A 24,400-nucleotide genomic window follows, 5' to 3' on the forward strand; every position below is an offset into this window, starting at 1 on the left:
ATAAGATATTTAAGGGACCCTTTTTCATACACTGACGCACTGATGAATTAGTATTTGCATTTTATGGAAAAATATAAATCCAAAGAAATAATTTATCCCTTATCCTTTGATTGTGTTCTTAATTATTAGCTGTATCAGGAACTGTTAGGGAGGCAGGGGCCATGGAGAGGTTGTTACACTTGGAAAATTCATCTGCAGTACTTGGTTCCCTGATTTCTAGCACCACTTGGAGATGGGGATTGTTCTTTCCAGCCCAGTATTGAAGGTGAGTATACAAAAGTATGAACCTGTGCAGAGGAAAATAGGCTAGCCCCTCCTTGTTCCTTAGCTCCAGATGGGCTGTTAAAAGGTTGTGGGACCTCACATGCCCATGTATCCTAGTTCATCTGAGTGTGACAAGAGAAATCACTTTGTTTTTGTTTTATTTTGTTTTTTAGAGATGGAGTCTTGCTCTGTCGCCCAGGCTGGAATGCAGTGGCATGATCTCGGCTCACTGCAAGCTCCACCTCCCGGATTCAAGCTATTCTCCTGCCTCAGCTTCCCACGTAGCTGGGACTACAGGCATGCGCCACCATGCCTGGCTAATTTTTTAATTTTTTTTTTTAGTAGAGATGAGGTTTCACTATGTGTTGGCCAGTCTGGTATTGAACTCCTGACCTCAGGTGATCTGTCTGCCTCATCCTCCCAAAGTGCTGGGATTACAGGCATGAGCCACTATACCGCCCGACCAGATAAATTACTTTGTACCAGCAATAAACTTAGCTTATAGTACTGTTGCTTCTATCAGTCCAGTGTGGGCTCCTCTTGAAAAATAGGACCTAAATTCTCATACTTCTCTTTCTCAAGCTTAAAATTTTCTTTGAAGAAATCTGTCACTTAAAGTAAAGATTAATCTATACTGACCTTGTCCTGAGAGTAGAGTCCAAAGGAACTGGAATCTGGTCAAGGATAAATAACCTAACTCTCCAGTCTCTATAAAGCTACTACCTCAGCAAAGCAGCAAACCAGGCTTCACTAGGGAAGACTGATGTTTTTACAGCAGCTGTTAAGTGGTTTTTTTTTTTTTTTTTTTTTTTTTGAGACAGAGTTTTGCTCTTGTTGCCCAGGCTGGAGTGCAATGGTGCGATCTCAGCTCACTGCAGCCTCTGCCTCCCAGGTTCAAGCACTTCTCCTGCCTCAGCCTCCCAAGTAGCTGGGATTACAGGCAGCGCCATCACACCCAGCTAATTTTGTATTTTTAGTAGAGATGGGGTTTCACCTTGTTGGCCAGGGTAGTCACGAACTCCTGACCTCAGGTGATCCACCTGCCTCGGCCTCCCAAAGTGCTGGGATTACAGGTGTGAGTCACCATGCCCGGCCTGTTAAGTGTTAACTATGGAAACAAAGATATATATGCTTAGGGAAGAGACAGCCCTGGTGTCTCTCATCAACCACTCTCATCATGCTACTTAGTCCCAACCTTTTTGGCTTAAAGTGTACATCACTTTAATTACTGCCCAAGCGAGGTTTGGTCACATCCTATTTGCCTGAGCCATGGATTAAGGCAAAATGAGAAGGGACGTGCTTTGAGCAGGACCCGCTGCCAGGGAGTATGGAGGAAGGGGAAATAATCCTTGCAGGGTAAGGAAGCAAAGAAATGAAAAAAAAAAAAAAAAAACACTTAGTGGGCAAATGATACATTGATTCCTTTGAATATGTAAAAATAGTGCTTCAAATAAGCTGTTTCATCCCACTCCCCTGGATATGTCGGGTTTCTCTAGATAATCCTAAATAGGAGCTAAGCAGTAGCTGCCACCAGAGAGCCACAGGATGAGTGCAATTTCCATTTCCCTTTGGGATTTAAATCCAGCTGAGCAAATGGCCTCCAGATGTGAGGGGCTGGCTAGAAGGACCAGGCAGAGACCATCTGCAGTGTCAGCACTGACCTGGGCACTAGCAGAGCATTAGCCAGATAACCCAAATTCCCAAGACTGCAGTGCACTGTGAGCTTTGGAGCAGGCGTTGTTCTTTCCTTATCTACTGTTACTGTTTAAAAATGCTAAAAAAGATAATCATCATTATGAATAAGCTAGAGCCAAATGCAGTGTCAAGAAAAAGCATTCTTTATTTCCGTCCCCCCATGGTTTATTTCACAAGAGTGTGTTTGGTGGCAGCTTTGCTGTTTCCAGCTAGACCAGACCCAATGGGATTGTTTTGGGGTGCACAGCGAAATCCACTTTAGCTCAGAAGCTGTAAGGCTAACTAGCCAGAGCCCAGAACAACAACACACTTCAATTACTGCTCCAAAAGCCCAGAATAAGGGCCCTAGGTAAGAGAATGAGGACATCTGGTCCCCAAAGGAGAGTGGATTACTCCATTCCATTGTTCCCTTATGGAAATGGAGTACTTTGTTACTTCTCTGTGAAGTCCCATAACCGCCCAGCATATTTACATGCAGACTAGATGTTAACGGCTCTTTTTCCCTTTGGGTATTTGGTCTCCCTGTTTCATCTTTTTCTCCCCATGAATGACGTCAATGTCTGTACTGTTGTACTGTTAGAGGGTGTGACTTACTGCCATCTTTAGTGCCCCTGTCCAGCTCTGCCTTCTCTAGCTGCCCCTTCCCCCCCCTCCCACCTCCCTTTGCCAATCATGGGACTTCTTTGTATGTTTTTCTCCTTCTTCCTTTCCCTCTGGTATTATCATCTAATCCCAGCAATTTGTAATCTAGTACTGCTTAAGCAAGTGTAGCCTGAACTGATGAGAGAAGGGAGTCGAGCCAAGAAAGAGAGAGCTCCCTAAGAAAGAAGGCTTTGTCTTCACACAGTGCCCTTTTCCCGGCCCTCAGGCTTCTAACCTGCCCCGTAGCACTCCTCTTTCAGAGGGCAGAAGAAGTAGAGTGCTGGCTGTGTACAGGACCGCCTTTCTTGAGCTCTGGAAGGAGATTGATGTGGCCTCTTGTTACTGAGCAAGTGATTCGCGGGCAGGGAGGGGTGGGGGACGGTGGGTGGGTCTTGCATCAGAACCAGAGATTCCCCTTGACTCCAGTTGCATTGACAAAAGAGAGAGGTCCTGTTGATGGCAGCGTTGAAAAGCTAGGGGGAAGGAAATGAGCCAGTGAGACGAGCTCTGGAGACTGGTGAGAGCTAGGGCAGGAAGAGGGGGAGACCCCCTAAAAAACTAGCAAGAGGCACACAAGGATGTCTGGAAGGAATAGCTCCCTTGACTGTGGGGAGGACCTGGGGAAATTGCTTTTCTTCTGTGTTCTCTCTCTCTCATGTTGCTTTGGATGCCAGATGCTAATAAGGGTGTCAGTGTGCCTGATTGTTTCTGCTTCAGCAGTCAAGCAGGGCAGGTATGAGAAGCAATAAAGCAGAAACAGGAGATTCAAAGTCAAAATGACAAGGTCCTTAAAGCATTTTCAGGCCCCTATTTTGAGTCATTTTAGCTTTTCCCCCAATTTATCTTTCAGCTTCAATTAAATGGCTCTTCAGCTTCCTATGGTGGCCTTTATAGCCTTCTATGGTCCACCATCCCTCTGTTGCCAACACTTCGTATGGTTTAGTTTCTTCTCAAAAAATGCGCCATCGTAGACTTCAGAGAATTGGGTCTCCCTGTGAGAGAAGGTAGGCTGGGCACAACTGACTTTTTTCATCGCTAACACTGGCTTTGTGGGTGAGTGTCCAGACTTGGGTGGTTTGTGTTGTGAATACTGTAGGTGGATGGGAGGAGTCCTTAGAAGCAGAATGTCCAGTCTTTGTTTCCTCGAACAGGAAGGAAAGTTAGAAGTAAAGAGAGGGTGGGCCTTCCCACTGGGGCCCAAGCTGTACCCTTTTCATACAATTTGTCTTTGGGATGAGTTGACTTCTGGTCTTCTCAAGGAGGGGAAGTGGCCAAGCTGTCTTTGATCCAGCTCTTTGGGAACACTTGGACTTGGAAAGGGCCTTGGCTCCTGAAAGCTAGGTCTGTGTTTGACCTCACCTAATAAGGCTATTACTCCCAATCCCAAGGATAGACAGTTGGAGGGGTGAATTCTTCATACTGAGCTTCAAAAGCCACTTGGCCTGAGTCTTCAGTTAAGGACGAAGACTGAGCCTCAGCTTCCTGGAGACTTGGCTCTGGGGCTAAGCTGGTCCTTGGCTCAAGCCCTGAAGGTCCTTGTAGTTCTCTGACACCTTCTAGAGTGAAAGTACTGGCTGGCCTGCTTACCTTGGGGCAGGGCATTTTGCTTTCTGGCAAGAAGTGATCCAGAGGCCCATGGACTAAAAGGCATAGTGGTTTTTCAGGAGCTGTGGGGAAAAATTCTCTCCGAGTTGCTGTTAAAGCCAGGAGGCCAGATTCCTCAGATGGGACTCCAGTTTCCTCTCCAGGACAGATGTCTGCCATGGTACCCTTTATTTTATTTCCTTCTGGATCTGTGATTTCCCATTGGCACAGCTCTGCCATCCTGCTCCCCATGCTGCCTGCTTCCTCGGGGCTGACTTTGAGTTCTGGGTCCAGGGCACCTGACTGGGGCAAGAGCCCTCCTGAGCCTGTGCCTTCCCCAGGGCAGACTGCCTCCTGCTCTCTGGGCTTTGCTGCTGCTTTTGAGAAGTGTTCTTCCATCCCTCCAGGTCCTGCCTTCTGAAGGAACATCTCTCCTTGCTGTTGTGATTCTCGTTCCAGTTCCCCTTCCTCTGCTGCTCCTCCACCCGCCTCCCAAGAGCAGATCTCTGCTTTCTTGGCAGAGGGAGCCTCTACCACTTCCCACGGACACACTTCCGCTACCCTGGTCTCCACACTGCCTGCTGCCTCAGAACTGCCTCTGCTTCTGTCAGAAGCATCTGGGGCTGGCTGTGGGGACAGACCCTTCCCATCTTGACTCTCCCAGGGACACACAGCCTCCTGCTGCCTGAAGTCTGCCATCTCTGGCTTTTTCTGAACTGGCATACCTTCGGGCTCTGATTTTTCTGGGGCTCTGCCTTTCTCCTCTTGAGAGTCCCCTTTTCCATCCTGCCTTGACACCCCTTTGACAGGGATTCTTTCAGTCACTTCCCAAGGACAGGTCTTGGCCTTGGCACTGCTGTCAGGTTTATACACACCTGCATCAGGAACATCCCAGGGGCACATGTCAGTGGCCCTGCCCCCAGTGCTGACCAGTCTCTGGGAGCTGGCTTTAGGTTGGTCAGGGCGCTGTCTGTCTAGGTGAGAGAAGGAACCTGCTGGGGCAGTGGTCTCCCATGGACAGACGGATTGTAGCTCATGGTTTGTTTTTTCCCCATCTTCAGTAGTAAATTCTTCTGTGTCTGCAGCTGGAGCTTTTTCTTGGGTTATGTGTTCTGGGAAGGAACCTGTCTTTGGGTCTTGTCTCAGGTCCCCCTTCTCTGTTGCTTCCAAGGAATGTCCCTCTGCCACTTCACTACTCATGCTGCTGGGCAAGTCTGAGATCTTGAGGGCCTGAGCAGGGGATTCCCTCAAGTCCTTGTTCTTCCAAATACAAATAGCTTCCTGTTCTTGACACAGTTTTGTCATCCCTTTTGATACATCTTCTCCCAGGGAAGTGAGTCTCCCCTTTTCTAGAGCTTTCTCCCTCTGCTCTGCTGATTGACTCCCTGTCTCTTGGTCCAATCCCTTCCCAGTAGTTCCTTCATTTACCTCCCAGGGACAGATCTTGGCTTTTCCTCTGGTAGCAGCTTCCTGTGCTTCCCAGGGACACACTTCACCTGGCCTGCACCCCATATGATCCAGTTCCTGGAACCCAGCTTTTGGTCCATCAGCATCTAGAGTACCTGAACGCTGAGAACAGGCCCCTGGACCCACACTCCCCCAGTGACAAGCCACCTCCCACTCTGGGGTTGGCTTCTCTGGAGCAGTAACAGCTGTCTCCCTGGGTCTAAGATCTGCAGAAGCCTTTCCTGTATCATTTGGAGATTTCCTAATGGCCTCAGCTCCCAAAGCCCTTTCCTCCCCTGCTCCAGCACCCACCTCCCAGGGACAGATTTCTGCCTTCCCAGCTGTCAGAGTTTCCTCCACATCCAAAGGGCAAATGTCGGCAGCTTTGCTTCCCACACTGCCTGACATCTGGAGAAGGGTTTGGGGTCTCTCTGTGTCTTGAGGACGTGGTTGTGGGGAGAAGCTGCCAGGGTCCACACTCTCCCAGGGGCCGACCACTTCTTGCTTTTGGATCTGCGCCTCACACTTTTCCCAAGCTGTGACATCTTTGATTTCTGATTTTCCAGGCATTTTCTCCTTGTTCTTTTGAGATTCTCCTCCTCTTGGCGCCTGTGCGGATGTCCATTCCTCTCTTGTTCTTTTATTTACCTCCCAGGGACAGATTTCTGTTTTGGCAGGTGTTGCTTCCTGTGCCTCCGGCCTGAGATCTTCCTGTGGACACACCTGCATTGCTCTGCTTCCTCCATTGCATAGGAATTGGCCACCACCTTTGGATGAGGAATTATCTAGACATGGGCTGGAGTGCCCAGGGACCGTGCTGTCCCTGGGACTAACTGACCCCTGCTGTTGACTTAATTTCTGCACTGCTTTCACAGTTTGTTCCCCCATCTCTCCAAAGCTTCCTTTTCTGGAGGCTTTTTCCTTTTCTTGAAGAGATTCTCCACCTGTCCGCAGACTCACCATTTCCTGCCCCATCATGTTATCATCCAGCTCCCAGGGACAGATCTCTGCTTTCTGGATAGCAGGAGCACCTCCTGCCTCCCACGGACACACTTCAGCAATGCCACTGCCCAAACTCCCTGAACACTCTGAGCTTCCTGGGGCCTGAATTGAGACTGCTGAGGGGCCCCGGAAATCTGTACTCTCCCATGGACAAAGAGACTCCAAGTCTCCTCCCGGTTTCTGTTCTTTCCAAAAGGTTGCTTTCCTGGTTTTCTGCTTTTCCTGAGGGAGATCCTTCACTACCTCTTGGGCTGGTTTCCCATCTTTGCCTCCTTCACTTGCCTCCCAGGGACACAGCTCTGCCTTGCTGATGTCAGGGGTGTGAGCTTCTGGGCCAGCAGCTTCCCACCGAGGCTTCTCCACCTTCCTGGCCTCCACACTGCCCCCTGCCTCAGATTTGTCTCTGATTCTGCCAGGGTCCTGAGGAGCTGACCCAGGGGACAGACCTCCTCGATCGGCACTCTCCCAGGGACACACTGCTTCCTGCTCCCTCACTGGCTTTTTCCACATCATGGGAACCACATCTGTGGGCTCCGATTTTCCCCGGGCCTCCCCCCTCTTTTCTTGGGAGTCACCTGGGTCTTGTCTTAGTGCCCTCGACTCAGGGGCTCCTTCACTCGTCTCCCAGGGGCAGATTTCGGCCTTGTTGCCACTGTCTGGCTGACGCGTTTCTGATTCAGTGAACTCCCAGGGGCATACCTCTGCCACCCTGTGGTCAGCGCTGCCCAGGGACTGGAGGCCAGCTTTGGGCAGTTCCTGCCACCCGACAGGGGCTTCTTTTGATTGCTCAATATTTTTGTCCCTGGAAGCTTGCCTCAGCGTGGCAAGCCCTGTTTTACCTGCTCTCTCAGCTTTCCGCTCCCCTAGACCCTGGGTCGTCCTCCTGCCTCTGTCTTCTTGTTCCCTGCTGCCCTCCCGTTGACAGACTTGGAGCATCCTGCTGGTGTGAGCATTCTGTTGGTTCTGGAGGGACTCCTCGTCATCGGAGGGGACAAGAGCGGCCTGCTTACTCACCGCCTTGGGCCGGCCTAGCCTGGGCGATCGGGAGGGTGCCCCCACACTGTCTCCCGCGGTCCTGCTGTTCTGCCCCTCAGGACTCTCCTCCACACTCTCCTTCTCTCTGTAGGTGCTCCGAGAACGAGTCAGAGCTTTAATCGCCAGCCCCAGGCTGCGCATGGAACCCTGCTGAACAGGGGTCTTGAGGCTGTGGGATTTAGGGAAGATCTTGGGCCTGTCTTCGTCCACATCGTTAGCTTCCCTCTGGTGATGTGCATCCTCTGCGTCCATCTCATTCTCCCCAGCCCTGCTTTTCTCTGCTGCAACAGAGAGGGCCCTCCAGAGCCTGGCTCGAGCTGGGGCAGGGGAGTGGTGGCCTTGCTCTGGCCCTGAGGGGCCTTCCTGGGGCACATTTTCTTGCTTGACTGGCAGTTCTGCGTTCTCCCAGGGACAGATGTAGGTGAGTAAGTTGGGGCTTTGGGGGGATACTGGGACTGGTGCCATGGCAGGGGCTGGGGTTGGAGCTAGAGCTGGCAGCAGAGCTGGAGCCAAGGTGGAGGTGGGAGATAGCATCCTTGGCTCTCCCAGGCCCCCAGACAGGGCCAAGATGGGGGTAGAGACCTGGTGCCGGATGGGTGGATGAGGCAGCCTTCTCCCAGCCTCCTCATGAAGCCTCCCAGAGGTGTGAGAGCTGTCCATGCTGCTGCTCTTGGCAGGGGAAGGTGGAGCTGACAGGGGGGGCCCTCGAGGCCGCTCCAGCCTCCTGGCTGATGGCCTCCGCACCAGGCTGGCCATGGCCGCCTCAGCCTTCTTCCGCTCCTCCCGCTCCTTTGCTTGCCGGTAGGTCTCCTCCAGGTAGGCCTGGCTGGCCATGAGCAAGGCCTTTTCCCTGGAGCCGGCCACACTGAGCGACTTCTGCAGAGAGGTGGGCCGGGCTCTGGGTAGCCTCTCTCCCACCGTCAGGTTGTGGGCGCTGGCTGACCTGAAGCCCAGGGCAGGGGGCCCCTCCACCGACTCCCGGCTCTCTGTTCGAGAGGCCTTCTTGGCCAGCTTCCTCCTCAGCAGTGAGTCAAGAAGAGGCGGGTCCTGCTCCCTGCGCTGGTCATAGGTGCTGCGGGACTTGCGTAGAGCCGGTGTCCCCTCGGGTTCCTGGAGGCTGGAGCTGAGGAGCCGGCGGCGGGAGGAGCCGGGCAGGCTGCCGTGGCCCAGGGAGCCTGAGTCCCGGGAGTGCTGCCTGGCCAGGGCCTCGGGGAATTCTGCCAGGTACCTCATGAAGGAGCGGCCCAGCCCCTGGCGTGAGCTGCCTCGCTTCTTGGGCAGGTGGGGGTTGTTCGCAGCCATTTCCTTGGTTTTGTGGACCTCTAGCTGGGCATAGAGCTTCTTCAGCTCGTCCTGTGGGGCAGCAGGAAGGAAAGCAGGGCTGCAGGTGAGCTCTCTCCATCCCCTGGCCGTCTGTTCCTCCATCCTTGCTTAGACCTTTTTCCCTTAGGGATCTCTTTCCATCAAGCTGTATCTCTTCCCTACTTCTAAAACTCTCAGAATTCACCTCTTTGTTCCTGTGAGACCAGTTGCCAACCTGAGTCCCAGCCAGATCCAGTCAGCTTGGAGGACTCAGGTGTACCCCCTTCTCTGGGGCATTGTGGTCTAGTGGGAAGTTAGTAGCTTGGGGACACTCAATGTGCTGTGTCCCTGGGGGCTGTTTTCATGACCCCTCCCTCTGAGCCTCTGGATCTTCTGTAAAGCAATGTTACCTGGGTGACCAGTGTTAACTTTCTTAAGAGCATTATATGAGATTGATGAGACTAGTGGATATGAAATGTGCAGTGTTCAGGTGTAAATGATCGAACGGGGCTTTAAAAGTCTTCTGTTCTGGGTTTCTCCCCAGACCCAGCATAGGGGCCGCAGATTGGCTTGTGTTCCAGAAAGTGGAGGGTCGGGGTGGAGCTGCCCCTCCATACTCCCTGGCCCTTCAGCTGGATTAGGGTCTCAGGAGGCAGGGCAGGCAGAGCTCAGAGGGTGAGGACACAAGGGAGAAACAGGCAGAGGCAGTTGGGACAAGGAAGGACTCGGGAGATGCGGAGGACTCTGCTTTGTGAGACTGTAAACAAGTCAGGTGTGAAGAGGGCCCCAGTAGAGGTGGAGGGGGTGGACAGAATGGCTTCCCACGATGGTTCCTAGACTCTGGATTGTATAAAACAATGGGCTTAGATTATCAGCTCTCCTTGTATCTTACCCACTGAGCCTCTTGTTAGGGTTCTGGTGACTATAATGATACCCTTGAGCACAGAAATGAGAATAAGCATGCTCTTCCAGTATAGACCCAGGAAGAACTGCCTCTCTCTAAGACCTGCCAGGTCCAGGGAAAGGGGATCCTAGTGGCTACTCACCGCCTGAACTACCCAACCCCACAGCTGGCCCTAGGCTGGCCCTAGGTGCCCTAGGCACCAACCATCCTGCTTTGCTGGGGGCTGAGGTTTATTTTGTGTGTGTGTGACAGAATCTTACTCTTTCACCCAGGCTGGAGTGCAGTGGTGCGATCTCAGCTCACTGCAACCTCAACTTACCAGGCTCCAGTGATCCTCCTCCCACCTCAGCCTCCTGAGTAGCTGGGACCACAGACATATACCACCATGCCTGGCTAATTTTTGTATTTCTAGTAGAGACGAGATTTCACCATTTGGCAAGGCTGGTCAAACTCCTGGCCTCAAGTAATCCGCCTGCCTCAGCCTCCCCAAATGCTGGGATTACAGGCATGAATCACTGTGCCCGGCCAGCTGAGGCGTTTCTTAGTCTGCCCCCGACCTGATGCCCCTGCTGAGTGAGAGTGGAGGATGCAAAAGAGTAGGGCTCCACTCTTGGCCCTGCCTCTAGCTTGCCACATGGCCTGAGCCTCCAGGATCTGGTTCTGGGGCTTCGGGGTCTTCCCACTTGGGTGTGTGTGGCCTCCTTTGAACAGAGTCAGGGGAATCAGTTTAGGCCAGTGGAGAAGGGAGAGGTCAGGTCTTGGAGGGAAGAGGACTTGCAGTGGCACATAGCCCAGGTGGCAGGGCCCAATCCTCCTTCTGCCCAGTTCCTAAAAGCTAGCATTGAAAGGAGGCAGGGAGGGTGGCACATACCCGAATGTCTCCAGGGTCCAGGCTGTGCTCACTCCAGGCTGAGGCGATGCTGCTGCCAAGGTAGGAGCCTGAGTGCTGCAGGTCCAGCTCATCCTCACACACCTCATCCACCATCTCCTCCCGGGGAGGAGCCCCCAGCTTCCAGAACTGGCAGGGGCACATATGAGTGGGAAAAAGACTCGCCCTGGCTCCCTGTCCACTCCTGCACTCACCTGCCCTGTGGAATGCGTCCTTACTTTGTGACACTTCACCCCCTTCTCTGATTTGGAATTCTGGGGATCTTTAGAGTTTTACTCCCCTCATCCTCCCTGACCTTCTCTAGCTCAGAGAGCAGGGTGGTTCCAAGCCCCTGACCCTGCAATTCCTAGCCGAGTCCTTCAGCTCTCCCAGCTCTCCCTGTATACCTGCTTCTGAGTAGATTTTCAGAGTGTGCCAACCTTCCAGCTGCAGGAGGGAGCCCCTCCAGCCCTGGCTTTTCTTTCCCTTGCCCAGGAACTGGAAGCAGAGAGTGTCCCCACTCAAGTCAGCTCCTAGCTTAGGGCCCCTGGCACTGTGCTCACTCACCCAGCACCTTCTGTCGTCCTCACCCTGGCCTGCAGAGGGCGCTGCGGGACAACAGCTCCACAGTGCCCCTGACAGAGGGGCTGGGGTCCACCTCACAGGCAGGAGGGGAGGGCCTCACCTTAGGGATGAAGATCAGAGCCAGCGTGGCGGTGACTGTGCTGTGGGTGTGGAAGAAGAAGAGGAGCAGGGTCCAGTCCGGGTGCAGGGAGGGAACCAGCACAAACCTGGGGTGGGATGGGGGCACAGGTCATTACTGCAGGCAGGAGTTGCCTCTTCTGCTTTGCCTTCTCACTAGCGTTTCACCGCAGCCCCAGCCCTGATACCCTTAGGACGAGGGGGCATTCTGCCCTCTCCTGCCCTCTCCAGGATTTAGGTACCACTGCAATCCTGTTAATCCGGACCTCCAAGAAGCCCTCCCAGAGTACTCCAGCTCACTTTCTTTGGCTGTGTATAGCACAGACCTGTGCTCCAGACTCTTAGGCCCACTCTGTGGGTTAACTCTGCCTCCACCACAGGGCCTGGTCCTTATGGACAAACAGCAGCCTGCTGCTTTTATGGCTGAGGAGTGAGGGGAGAAGGCAGGGAGGACTGAGCATGTGTGGAAAGGGGTATGTTGGGGTGCTGGAGAGGTGCTTTGGGAGGGGTGAGGAGTTAGGAGGAAGGTCCTCTTCCTCTTGTGTGTTGGGGGCCTCCTCACCTGGGCCAGGCATGGAGTACAGAAGGGGCATCTGGGGGGTAGGGAGAGAGCCAGAAGTGGGGGCCTTCCCAATGTGCTGAGGCATAGCAGTGTTGCCAGGATGGCATGGGATGGGGGCACCTCACCTGGGAGAGGTGAGGAGTGGTGTTAGAGTGGAAGGGGGTATGGGTAGGTGAGTCCGTCCTCACCTGGCCGTGTGGAAGGCAGTGGAAAGCAGCAGCTCATTGTGCAGGGCGATGCCCATGTAGCGTGGCTCGTGGAAGGCCGAGAGCACAGCCCGCGTGGCGTAGCAGAGGAAGCTGCCCCAGCACAGCAGCAGCAGCTCAGCTGCGGGGAGGCGGGGAGGGAGAGAGCCGGCACCACCTCAGCAGCCGTCCCACCCCTTTCTCTGAAGGATGTGCTGGGGAGAGCCTGGGCTAGGGGTCTGGGGACAAGACAGGAGAACCAGAACAAGAGGACCCCTGGAGGCACAGAGTCAGGGACCAGCATAAGGCTGGGCTCAGCAGAAGCAGCTCACCCACAACCATGATGTAGTCCCAGCGGTCGTGGTGACAGAGGTAGAAATGGTGGCCACTGGGAGTGTGGCCTCGGATCACCAGAGGTGCATGCTGGATGCCTCGCTCCAGGGCGCCCACGGTCCACACAGCCAGGAAGCCCAGCACAGGTAGCAGGAGCAGCCCCAGGTGCCGCAGCAACCGCCTGCTGCTCAGAAGGGCGCTCCGCTGGGTCGTTCGAGACAGAAACAGCTGCAGCACTCTGCGACGGTTAGAATACACAGGGTGGGTGGCAGGGACCTGGGTGGATCACAAAGAGGGTGCCAGCGCCCTGGTCTCTGTCCATTGCTGCCCTCTCCTCCACACAGGTACTTGTGCTTCCATCCTTTTTGTGATTTGCTGCCTCTTGCTACCCCCCCACAAAGTAACATGGAGGACAAGGCTATGGTGATGGGGGTTGGCCTTGGGGGTACAGGGGAGTGGGGCTGGCAAGGGTCTGGCTTTGAGAAACACCATTCCATGAGTGAGCTAGGGTGGTCTGGGATGAGCAGCATGAGAGCAAAGTCTGCCCCAGGCCGTACCTGTAAAGCTTGAGTATGATGGTGCCATAGACGATGGCAAAACCCAGCAGCCGCACCCAACGAAGAGCGATGCAGCGGAATACACTGGGCTTGAAGTATAGGATGAAGACCTGGTGGAAAGAGGCAAAAATCTCTGCTTTCCACTGTGCTTCTGCTGTGGGCCAGGCCTATGCTAAGCACACTGTGGATCCTCCCACAGCCCTGCAACAGAGCCATCACCACCTTCATTCTGCAGAGGAGCAGCTGAAGTGTCAAAGAGGTTAGGTAACTTGCCCTAAATTACACTGCAAGTCACAGAGCTCCTTTAAGCCTGGGGCTCCAGAGCTCACAGACCAGCTTGCCATTTGTGGGTAAGAGTAGGGGAAATCTGTGGTCTCTGAATCCCCTCCAGAGGGCAGAGAAGAAGAAAGGTTCTGGGGCTTGGAGGGTGCCAGGTTTTGGCTGTGGGGGATGCTGGAAGGTGGGGCCGGCCTCTGGCCACAGACTCACAGGAAAGTAAAGCAGCAGGAATCCAAAAAGGACAGTTTCCAGCAGGACCACCCCAGATGCCCAGATCCTCTGTGAAGCAAGGAGAGAGGCATGTGAGCAGAGTCTGGACGATGGTTCTAGAGGCTCTCAGGCCTATGTGAAGGGTCACTCAGTGACCCTGAGCTAAGGCTTCACCCTGTAACACTGGCTCTGCCCTCGCTGCCCACAGCCATGCCCCCTGTTACCCCAGGCTTAATTCAACTGGCACTAAACATGGCTTAGGCCAAGGCTTCACATCATTCCCACACACACATCCCTGTGTTCCTCCCAGTCTCACTCAGGGCCTTGCTGCAGACCGAGGCTCAAATCAGAGGCTGCTGGAGCTGGAAGGGATCTCATGCATTCCTCAAGCGTTGGGTCAGGCTGCTCCCTTGTCTAGAATAGGGTACCCCTTCTTGGCCCAGTAAGTATCCAGTTAACCTTCAAGCCTGGCTCATGTCACATCCAGAAAATCTTTCCCATGCCATCTCAGGCAGGATGACTTTCTATAAGCTCCCACAGCACCTGACAGACACCTCCATCCTTGCCGCCATCTCACCGTGCTGTCATTTTATTTACATGTCTGCTTCCTCCATTAAACTGGGAGCTCCATGCAGGCCAGATCACTTCCACTCAAGCCTACGCAGTGTTTTGCTTAGAGTAGATACTCAACTAGCATTTATTGAATCAAGTTCAATGCCCTTATTTTACAGATGAGGAAGCAGGTCCAAGGCGGAGAAATCACTTGCATCATGCTACATAGTGAGTTAGATTTAGAATCAAGATTAGAACCAATTTCTCCTAAATTCTGGTCTTAGGTAGTCTCAGGCCTCCAGCTGAGATGGGTCGGACATGTGTGTAGGAGATGTGGGGCCTTCCTTGCCTTGTTCCGGCGGCAGCGGTAGGAGACCAGCATGCTCAGGAAGATGGCCAGCATGCAGCAGGCCTGGCAGGCCAGCACAGCGGTCCGCAGCGCCACGGCCTCTTCCACCAGGCACGGTGTGGCATCCATGCAGCTGGTGCAGCCCTCAGGACATGGCAGGCACTGCAGCAGTCTCCCAGATCTGCCTTCTGGGGACCCAAATTGCCCGGTAGTCTGGAAGTCACTCTCCTCTAACCCTATAAAGAACAAGATGGGTGCATGGAGAGGGGCCCAGCTAGAGCATCCTGACATCCCAGGCTTTTCCCTGATAGTCACCACAGCCCTCTCCCTGTTCTCCTGTGATCTGGGGCTCCAGGGACAAGTGGGAATGGGTACTTCCTCAGGAGGGCAGAGTACCAGGAAGAGGTGACACCAGGCTAGGGCTCCTTGAGAGGCCAACTTGCATCATATTTGCATGTTATAGGCTCATACTCAGAAGGTGTAGACACCCCCACACTGCAACCTGCTTGCCTCTCCTGCCTCTCTCAACCTTTTGCCCTTGCCCCACAAGTTCCCTCCCAGTGTCTCACCCCAATCTGGCTTTCTTCCCCAGATGTACCCTCCCAACCAGCCTCTCCTGTAAAACGCATGCCTGGCCCCCACCACACTTACATACCCCCAGAGGGGCTTGCCCCGTAGAATCCAGGTCGGCAGCGGCAGAGGTAGCGGCCAAGAACAAAGCCCTGACTCTCCAGGGGGACACACTATGGGGACGACAAACACAGTATATGTTTATGTGGAGCTTTCTCTGGAAGAACTTTCCCTCCTGGGAGAGACGGAGGGTCCATCTACCTCCCTATCCATGTGACTTGGGTCCACATTAGGGAATCCCTCCAGAAGCCCTCTCTAGTCCTTGGGAAGCCTTCCCTCTGTGGAAACCCTACCTGACCCCTGCTGTTGTCTCTCTTCCCAAAGAGACCCTAAGCAAAGAAATCACCCTTTAGTTCAGACTGGCAGTGACAGGAGCCTCATAGGACCCATTTCCTAGTGGCCAGCTCTTGCTAGGGCAAGGTACTGGGGGAGATGGAAGTAGGGAAAGTTCTGAGCCCAGCCATACCTTGTGTGCCTACATCCTACTTCAAAGGGTCCCCATCAGCTTCCGTCTTTGGCACACAAATGGACTGGAAAGGCCCCCCAGGGAGGAGCAGCTTCCTTCATCAGGGACCATCTGGCTTTGGCACAGGACTGTTTTTCCCAGCCTTAATGCCAGGCTAATGCCAGGCTGGTGGGATGCCAAGGCCAGCCTTTATTCCACCTCCTCCTATTGATGTTTGCCCGGCAGGGGACAGAGCAGACCTCAGAGCCAGGCAGGGAATATGAGCAAATGAGGTCAGATCTATTGTGGGGAGTGGCTGGGAACAGACATCAGTGATGCAAATGAAGGGGTTAACCTTGGAAGATTCTATATCGAGCCCCTGTCCTCACCTAGTAAGGTTAGTGTGTGGTGCTTGTGAAGCTGTGGCCCAAGTTCCCCTCTTGCTTGGACCACTGGACTACACTCTGTTCCTGCCACAGTCTGCACAATTAGACAAACACGCACCCAGAGAAGTGAATGTGTCTGGGTTAAACAGTGACCTGGGTGGTGGGAGCCCTTTTCCATCCCTCCACCTCTAGCTGCAGACACATGTGCCCTGAAGAGCAGTAGGACCACCTGTGCACACAGAACAATATGCCCACCAGCCCCAACAGGCCACAGGGCTCTCCCTGGCTTTGGCTCAGCTCGGGAACAAGCACGCAGTGATTGTAACCATGGAGCAGGTGAATTCACTGGCCTCCCAGTTTCCCAGTACTGGGTTTGCATGATTACCAGCCAGTGCTCTCCATCATTGTGAGTCACCTGCACCCGTAGCTTTGAATCTACCTGCATCTGGCCCAGGTTCCATCACATTCACTGGTCCCAGGCCTCTTCGAGCTCCTTGGTTGGTTAGATTCCTCCCATACCCCAACCAGCAATTCCATTTATTTCAGCAATATGGAATATCCTTTTGTAGATAGACCAATGGAACATCCTTTGTAGGCCAAGAGGAGCCCAGAGCTGTGTTACATGAAGAATGTGTTCCCGGGGGAAGGAAAGGAGATAAGTAACTGAGGCTCAGGAAGTCGCCCTGGGGAGGGGTCCTGGAGCACTGAGTACCAGAAAGGAGAGCAGACAGGAAGAACACTAAACTTTCAAAAGAATGAGGGCAGGAGTAGGGGGAATAGGGGGTGGGAGGGCAGGCTGTAGGTGACCTGACTTTTTAAAAGCCTGGTATCTTACCTCTGCCAATCACTAGGAACTCCCCTGAAGCCCTGAGATGCTGGGGTAGCTTTGTCTGCTGCTCCTGGGAGGTGCGTGGTGGCAGTGATGGGAAAAGGGGAGGGAGGCAGGACTCTAGTAGAGCCCCCCATCCTCCTCATCCTTACCTGGGTACTGTTGAGATCACACAGGTGTGTATTAGAGTACCAGCCTGGGCCACTTGCACACTGATTGATGTCCACACTCTGGAGATCTACGTCCATCTGCACCTGCCCCCTGCGGCAGTGAATTGGCAATTAGGGGCACAGTGATGGATGCCAAAGTGGACGTGTGTCCCTGGGCGTTCTTGGGGCCCAGAAAATGATGCTCCGAATTATGGCACTTTGGCATGCTGAGGACTTTGAACTAAAGGAGATTAAGAGGTCTCTCCGACCTTCTCCTTCTCTCTTGTCTCCCGCCCCTCTTCCCCCACGCTGAAGTGAGTTCTAGAAACCAGAATTCCCCTTCCCCAAAGCAGGTCATAGAAACTAGAATTCCCCTCCCCCAGAGCAAGATATAAAACCAAGAACTATTACTCTCATCTTCCCCTGCCTGTCTGTGTAGGAGCTGGTCATAAAGAAATTCTCTGACCTGCCTTGACTGATAGTAAGTAGGTCACATGATCCTCATTCCAGAGGGATCCTGCCCTGTACCTGGGAGGAAGGATGCTACATAGACAGGCAAAGAGGAAGCTGAACAGAGGCCTGGCTGAGTTTCCCTACTTGGTCTACTACCATTAGATCATAGCGTTTTTTGTCCAATCACAGTTCTACAGGGCTGACCATGCTTCATAGAATCTAAGCATAACAATGAACAGTTTTCCCTGAGTCTATTTTTTCTTTTTTTTTCTTAGACACACGGTCTTGCTCTGTTGCCCAGGCTGGAGTGCAGTGGCATGATCATAGCTCACTGCCACCTCCACCTCCTTGGCTCAAGTGATTCTCCCATCTCAGTCTCCCAAGTAGCTGGGACTACAAACATATGCCACCATGCCTGGCTAGTTTTTAAAAATTATTTTTAGTGGAGACGAGCTTTGGTTATATTGTTCAGGCTGGTCTTGAACTCCTGGACTCAAGCCATCCTCCCACCTGGGCCTCCTAAAGTGCTGGGATTATATGTGTAAGCCACTGAGCCTCTGCCACTGGGTCTTCATTTCCGAAGGCTCCTGTGTCATGTAAAACTTTGGCTAAATAGGCGGCGTGCAGTGGCTCACGCCTGTAATCCCAGCACTTTGGGAGGCCGAGGCGGGCAGATCACTTGAGGTCAGGAGTTCGAGACCAGCCTGGCCAACATGGTGAAACCCTGTCTCTACTAAAAATACAAAAAGTAGCCAGGTGTGATGGTGCGCACCTGTAATCCCAGCTACTCAGGAGGCTGAGGCAGGAGAATCATCTGAACCTGGGAGGCTGCGGCTGCTGTGAGCCGAGGTTGCACCACTGTACTGTAGCCTGGGTGACACAGCGAGACTCTGTCTCAAAAAAAAAAAAAAGTTTTCCTTCTCCTGGGAAGCCTCATTTTACAGCTCTCAATTGCTAGAGAGCAGCAGGCTGAACCCCTGGAGTGCCCACTCAGCTCTCCACTGACAAGCCTGGTGCATAGATTGTCACTGTCATCCACACCAAGACCTCTCCTGCCTCTTGTACTCCCTCCTCAGGCCTGGGGGCCAAGATCTCTGCCTGTCTATACTGACACATCTTTTTTTTTTTTTTTTTTTTTTTTTTTTTTTTCCAGACAGAGCTTTGCTCTTGTTGCCCAGGCTGGAGTGCAATGGCATGATCTCAGGTCACCACAACGTCTGCCTCCAGGGTTCAGGTTCAAGCGATTCTCCTGCCTCAGCCTCCTGAGTAGCTGGGTTTACAGGTACGTGCCACCACATCCGGCTAATTTTCTATTTTTGGTAGAGATGGGGTTTCTCCATGTTGGTCAGTCTGGTCTCGAACTCCTGACCTCAGGTGATCCACCTGCCTCGGCCTCCCAAAGTGTTGGGATTACAGGCGTGAGCCACCGCACCCGGCTATACTGACATATCTCTACACACATGTGTACACCTGCATATAGATGTATGCTACGTATGTATACCTATTTGTATATGCACAGGCTCACAGACATTCCTGCATGTGCTCAAGCACATAAACCCAGATAAATATGGATTGATTTATACACATGTACACTCACACCTGTTATGTGTTAACAGATAGTTACAGATTCCCAGAGCCGACTGTGAGTACACACAGCTGAGTACAAATACCCACATCTGTGTGCCCCCCAGGCATGCACATGTTCATGCCAAATGGCCCAGGCACAGCTGAGGGGACCTGTACTTCCTTCCCCTACATCCCCACAAATGCATCAAATTCTGCACAAACCCACTTACCTGACTTCTGGGCTGAGGTCTGGCTTGAGTCCATAGAAGGTGGCAGAGAGTGTGATCAGCCATCCAGGTCGGAGCCGTCCCTCCTGGCATTCCAGGAAAGGAGGAGACAGCCTCACCTGCTGCGTGTCCCCCACATATCCATCTGCCTGTGGCCACTTGGGGCTGCCGAGGCTCCCTAGGTCATTGGTCAACACCCGCTTCTTCAGGGCAGGGGTGTCCAGGTCCCCAGGTGGGTTCTCCTCCTGCACCCAGTTCCCAGACAAGTCCTGAAGGATGGTTTCCTCCCCAATCCGTGTGGCCTGCAGGGCCAGCTGCAGGTGGCTGGCCCCTGGTGGAGGGTTAAAGGTCAGCAAAGCCCTGTACACTCTTGGGTCCCCCTCGGCCACACTGCGGACCAGTGCCTGGTACCATTCCACATCCTCCTCCACACTGGACTCACGGATGTCGTTGGCTTGCAGCAGCATGTTGAGAAAATTGGCAGCTTGGGCAAGGGTGCCCGCTGCCCCCTGTAGGCTTGAGGGGAGCCCTGGCATGGCTCCTGCCCCACGCACTTCATAGCGCTCACTGCAATTCACCTGCAATAGCTGCTGGGCATCTCCAGAGTAGAGATAAGCAAGGGCAGCCTCGGCCCCCTCTGGGAGCACCTGCATGGACACAGATCCTGGCTTGACTTGGGAAGACAGAGGGGGCAGAGAGCGGATGGGCCGCGGACCCCCCAGAGCCCAGCCACAGACAAAACAGCAGCCCAGCAGCCCCCACATAGGAGGGGGCATGACCGCTCCCCTGGTGCCCACCCTTGGGGGCAGCTCTCAGGACCCTGGGGTCCAGGCTCAGGAGAGCCCAGGCAGAGACTGGCTGCAATCTGCGGGCTGTCTGTCTCCACGCCTCCTATGCTGGCGTTCCTTCTTCCTCTTTCCCTCTCCCTCTCATGCTGGTGCCGGCTTGCCTGCTTTTTTCTTTTCTCTAACGTCACCAGCTGGCTTCTGGATGTAGGTATGAGGGCCCTGCCCCCTCCTCTCTCAGTGCAGCCCCCTATCTCAAACCTCTTAATCCCGGCACCCCACTCTTTCCTCCCCTCCTATCCAGTATCCAGGCTCCCTCCATCCCCCACCCACATCTGCTCCCGAGAGAGAGAGATGGGAGGGAAGGGGAGACGAAGGCACCAGTTGTGCTCTTTCTCCCTCCCTCCCTCTGCCTGCCCTTTGCTCCATTAGGAGAGATGGGCAAATCCAGGATGGGGCACCATAGCAACCACAGATGAGCTTATGCCCCTCTCTCCACCCCTCTGCTCCACTCAGGCTCCTGGCAGCAATTGCAGCAGGCACACTAAGGGGCCAAGCTGCATCTCCTGGCAGTCTACTCTGGCTGCCTGCACCCCCCTGACCCCGTGCTGCTGAGCTGGGATTTGAGAATGGGGATGTCGAGGGTAGGAAAGCCAGCCTAATAGTACCGTAATCGGTCTTTGTACAGACTGAGGCAGATTATAAAGTGCTTTTCGTGTGCCTTATCTGAATGAATCTTCCCCACAGCCATGTATAGTGAATGTTCTTATCCCCATTTCACAGATGCAGACACTGAGACTCACCCAAGGTCACAAAGCAGCTCACTCCGAGATTTACATCCAGAGCCATCACCGTTACTCAGCCTCAGGGTCTATAACAAAGCCTCCTCGCAGAGGGGTCAAGGGACTTCCCTAGAACCACAGTGTTGTTTGTGACAGGTGTCCGTCCCCACCATCCAGGCCTCCTTCTGAACCACAAAGTCGACAAGCACAGCGGCAATGCTGGCGGGAGAGAGGTGGGCAAGGAGAAGACAGTGAACACAGTTTTGCCTCCACTTCTTACACCTTCATTTTGTCATCCTAAGTTCTTTTTTTTTTTTTTTTTTTGAGACGGAGTCTTTCTCTGTCCCCCAGGCTGGAGTGCAGTGGCGCGATCTCGGCTCACCGCAACCTCCACCTCCTGGGTTCACGCCATTCTCCTGCCTCAGCCTCCCGAGTAGCTGGGACCACAGGCGCCCGCCAGCACGCCCGGCTAATTTTTTTGTATTTTTTAGTAGAGACGGGGTTTCACCGTGTTAGCCAGGATGGTCTCGATCTCCTGACCTCGTGATCCACCCGCCTCGGCCTCCCAAAGTGCTGGGATTACAGGCTTGAGCCACCGCGCCCGGCCTTTGTCATCCTAAGTTCTATACCTTCTTTTTTTTTTTTTTTTTTTTTTTTTTTTGAGATAGATTCTTTCTTTGTCCACCCAGCTGGAGTGCAGCGGTGTGATCTCGGCTCACTGCAACCTCTGCCTTCTGGGTTCAAGCGATTCTCCTGCTTCAGCTTCCTGAGTAGCTGGGACTACAGGCGTGTGCCACCATGCTCAGCACATTTTTTTTTTTTTTTTTTTTTTTTGTATTTTTTAGTAGAGACGGGGGTTTCACCATGTTGGCCAGGCTGGTCTCGAACTCCTGACAAGTGGTCTACCTGCCTCAGCCTCCCAAAGTGCTGGGATTACAGGTGTGAGCCACCGCACCTGGCCCCTTCTCCTTTTCTTCATGAAAACTGTGGCTACTCTCTCTTGCTTTTCCCCGTTTTCTTACCCCTCACCTCCTTCCTGCTGCTAGGCACAGTAACTGGGGGGCCCTGAGTCAGTGCTGTCTGAGCCGGCCTCCTTGGATCTGGAAGGGCATGGATTCTTGGGGAAGCCACAGAACAAAGCTCCTGCCTGCCCACCCATCACTTTTCCCTCGATGATGGGCTTCCTGCTTCACCAGGCAATCTGGCCCTGCAAGCGCAGGCTGTCTCTTGGCTTCTTCCCTTCAACCCCCCTCCAAACCCCCAATGTCTGGAACATTTGATGTCCAAGATCATTGAGTGTATGTCGGAAAGGATGGGTGGTGGTTGCTAAACATGTCCCTTGCTTTCCAGTTGACCTCTGCAAACAACAATTCTTTTTTTTTAGACAGAGTCTTGTTGCCCAGGCTGGAGTGCAGTGGCACAATCTCGGCTCACTGAAACCTCTGCCTCCCAGGTTCAAGTGATTCTCCTGCCTCAGCCTCCCAAGTAGCTGGGAGTACAGGCATGTGCCACCATGCCTGGCTACTTTTTGTATTTTTGGTAGAGATGGTGTTTCACCACGTTGGCCAGGCTGATCTTGAAACCTTGACCTCAGGTGATCTGCCTGCCTTGACCTCCCAAAGTGTGGGGATTACAGGCGTGAGCCACTGTGCCCGGCCTTGCAAAGAACAATTGTGCCGTGCAACCTAAGTGGGAGTGCCCAGGCTGTGGGGATAGGGGGGCTAGAGGACAAGCCCCCAGGGGAATCTCTATGATGGCAAAACTAGCAGGGCCCATAACCCAGACTTTTTTTTTTTTTTTTTTTAACAAATTAGGAAACTAAAACACTGTAAGGAAAGTGACATTCACGAGGTCACCCAGCCAGTTAGTGGTACTGCTGGGAGCAGAAACCTGTATTGCACATCCATGGCTCTTTCCTTGGCCTTTCTGAGTGACTTATTCAATTTCTTGTTATTTATTACTGGTTACTGTTAGTTGAAGGTCAACAAAACACACTGGGTGAAGACAATAGTAACTTATTATCATGAAAAACCTCTTGGGAAAAAATGTATTAACTAACATTTGTATAGCACTGTAGAATTTATTAAGTACCTTTACGTGTAAGTTTTCATTTAATTCCCCACAATAGCCATGTCAAGGGGGGATTATTACTGACCCATTTCTACAAATGAAACACAGGTTCGGAGATGTTTAATTATTTGCGTTTGCTCATATATTCAGAAAGTGGCATGATTAAGACTAACTAGATCAACCACAAAGTCCAGAGGGGCAAGGATTATGTCTGTCTCATTTATCACTGCATCCCCAAACCTAGCCCATTGTTGAATGACCAAATGAATCTCAGAACTTCTTTAGATTCTTTATCATTTTTTTGTTTTGAGGCAAGGTCTCGCTCTATTGCCAGGCTGGAGTGCAGTGGTGAGATCATGGCTTCCTACAGCCTCGGCCTCCCAGGCTCAAGTGAGCCTCCCACCTCAGCCTCCTGAGTAGCTGGGACTACAGGCATGTGCCACCACACCTGGCTAATTAAAAAAAAAAAAAAAAAAAGCTGAGCATGGTGGCCCACGCCTATAATCCCAGCACTTGGGAGGCCGAGGTGGGTGGATCACGAGGTCAGGAGTTCAAGATCAGCCTGGCTGGCCAGGCGCAGTGGCTCACGCCTGTAATCCCAGCACTTTGGGAGGCCGAGGTGGGCGGATCACAAGGTCAGGAGATGGAGACCATCCTGGCTAACACGGTGAAATCCCATCTCTACTAAAAATACAAAAAAATTAGCCGAGTGTGTGGCAGGCGCCTGTAGTCCCAGCGACTCAGGAGGCTGAGGCAGGAGAATGGCGTGAACCTGGGAGGTGGAGCCTGCAGTGAGTGGAGATCGCGCCACTGCACTCCAGCCTGGATGACACAGCGAGACTCTGACTCAAAAAAAAAAAAAAAAAAAAAAAAAATCGGCCTGGCCAATATGGTGAAACCCGGCCTCTACTAAAATACAAAATAATTAGCCAGGCGTGGTGTTGGGCACCTGTAATCCCAGCTACTCGGGAGGCTGAGGCAGAGAACTGCTTGAACCCAGGAGGCGGAGGTTGCAGTGAGCCGAGATCGTGCCACTGCACTCCAGTCTGGGCAATAGACAGAGACAACGTCCCCCCCCAAAAAAAATTGTGGAGATGAGGTCTCACTATGTTGTCTAGGGTGGTCTCAAACTCCTGGGCTCAAGTGATCCTTCTACCTTGGTCTCCCAAAGTGCGAGGATTACAGGTGTGAGCCACTGTGCCAGACCTTAAATTCTTTAAGTTATCCTTCATAAAAGTTTTTAACTAGGACTCTATCTCTGTAGGGACCATTTTTTTTTTTTTTTTGAGACAGCGTCTCGCTCAGTCACCCAAGCTGGAGCGTCTATCGCCCAGACTAAAGTGCAGTGGCACAATCACGGCTCACTGCAGCCTCCGCCTCCAGGGCTTGCTTAATGGATCCTCCCACCTCAGCCTCCCAAGTAGCTGAGACTACAGGTGCGTGCCATCATGCCCAGGTAAATATATATATATATATATAAATTTTTTTTTTTTTTTGGCGGTGGGTATAGTGATGGGGTTTTGCCTTATTGCCCTGACTGGTCTCAAACTCCTGGGCTCAAGTGATCCGCCCACTTCAACCTCCCAAAGTGTTGTGATTATAGGCGT

General features: G+C 52.9%; 1 protein-coding gene and 1 long non-coding RNA gene across 2 annotated transcripts; one reads left to right on the forward strand and one right to left on the reverse strand.

Annotated features, from left to right (window-relative positions):
- Positions 1 to 2,086: 2,086 nt before the first annotated feature.
- GPR179 (G protein-coupled receptor 179) lies at positions 2,087 to 20,244 on the reverse strand. The gene is made up of 11 exons (XM_055257778.2): positions 19,160 to 20,244; positions 16,914 to 17,022; positions 15,127 to 15,214; positions 14,472 to 14,707; positions 13,571 to 13,639; positions 13,082 to 13,191; positions 12,524 to 12,762; positions 12,195 to 12,333; positions 11,428 to 11,533; positions 10,746 to 10,892; positions 2,087 to 9,021 (listed from the first exon to the last, which is right to left on the reverse strand). The coding sequence occupies exons 1-11, from the start codon at positions 19,930 to 19,932 to the stop codon at positions 3,973 to 3,975; spliced, it is 7,065 nt and encodes a 2,354-aa protein (XP_055113753.1). The 5' UTR covers positions 19,933 to 20,244; the 3' UTR covers positions 2,087 to 3,972.
- On the forward strand, positions 2,868 to 24,193 carry LOC129470212 (uncharacterized). The gene is made up of 3 exons (XR_008653179.2): positions 2,868 to 2,951; positions 18,517 to 18,645; positions 24,087 to 24,193. It is a non-coding gene; the product is annotated as an uncharacterized lncRNA (long non-coding RNA).
- Positions 24,194 to 24,400: the final 207 nt, after the last annotated feature.

Source organism: Symphalangus syndactylus, chromosome 20 (genome assembly GCF_028878055.3).
Source record: "Symphalangus syndactylus isolate Jambi chromosome 20, NHGRI_mSymSyn1-v2.1_pri, whole genome shotgun sequence".
Lineage (NCBI taxonomy): Eukaryota > Metazoa > Chordata > Mammalia > Primates > Hylobatidae > Symphalangus > Symphalangus syndactylus.

Excerpts from the sequence above, each read along its gene's own strand:
- GPR179 (XM_055257778.2), bottom strand. The coding sequence starts at position 19,932 with ATGCCCCCTCCTATGTGGGGGCTGCTGGGCTGCTGTTTTGTCTGTGGC. Across the intron at positions 12,763-13,081 it reads ATCATACTCAAGCTTTACAG|AGTGCTGCAGCTGTTTCTGT; the intron begins GTACGGCCTGGG and ends TAACCGTCGCAG. Across the intron at positions 12,334-12,523 it reads GGACTACATCATGGTTGTGG|CTGAGCTGCTGCTGCTGTGC; the intron begins GTGAGCTGCTTC and ends GCCTCCCCGCAG.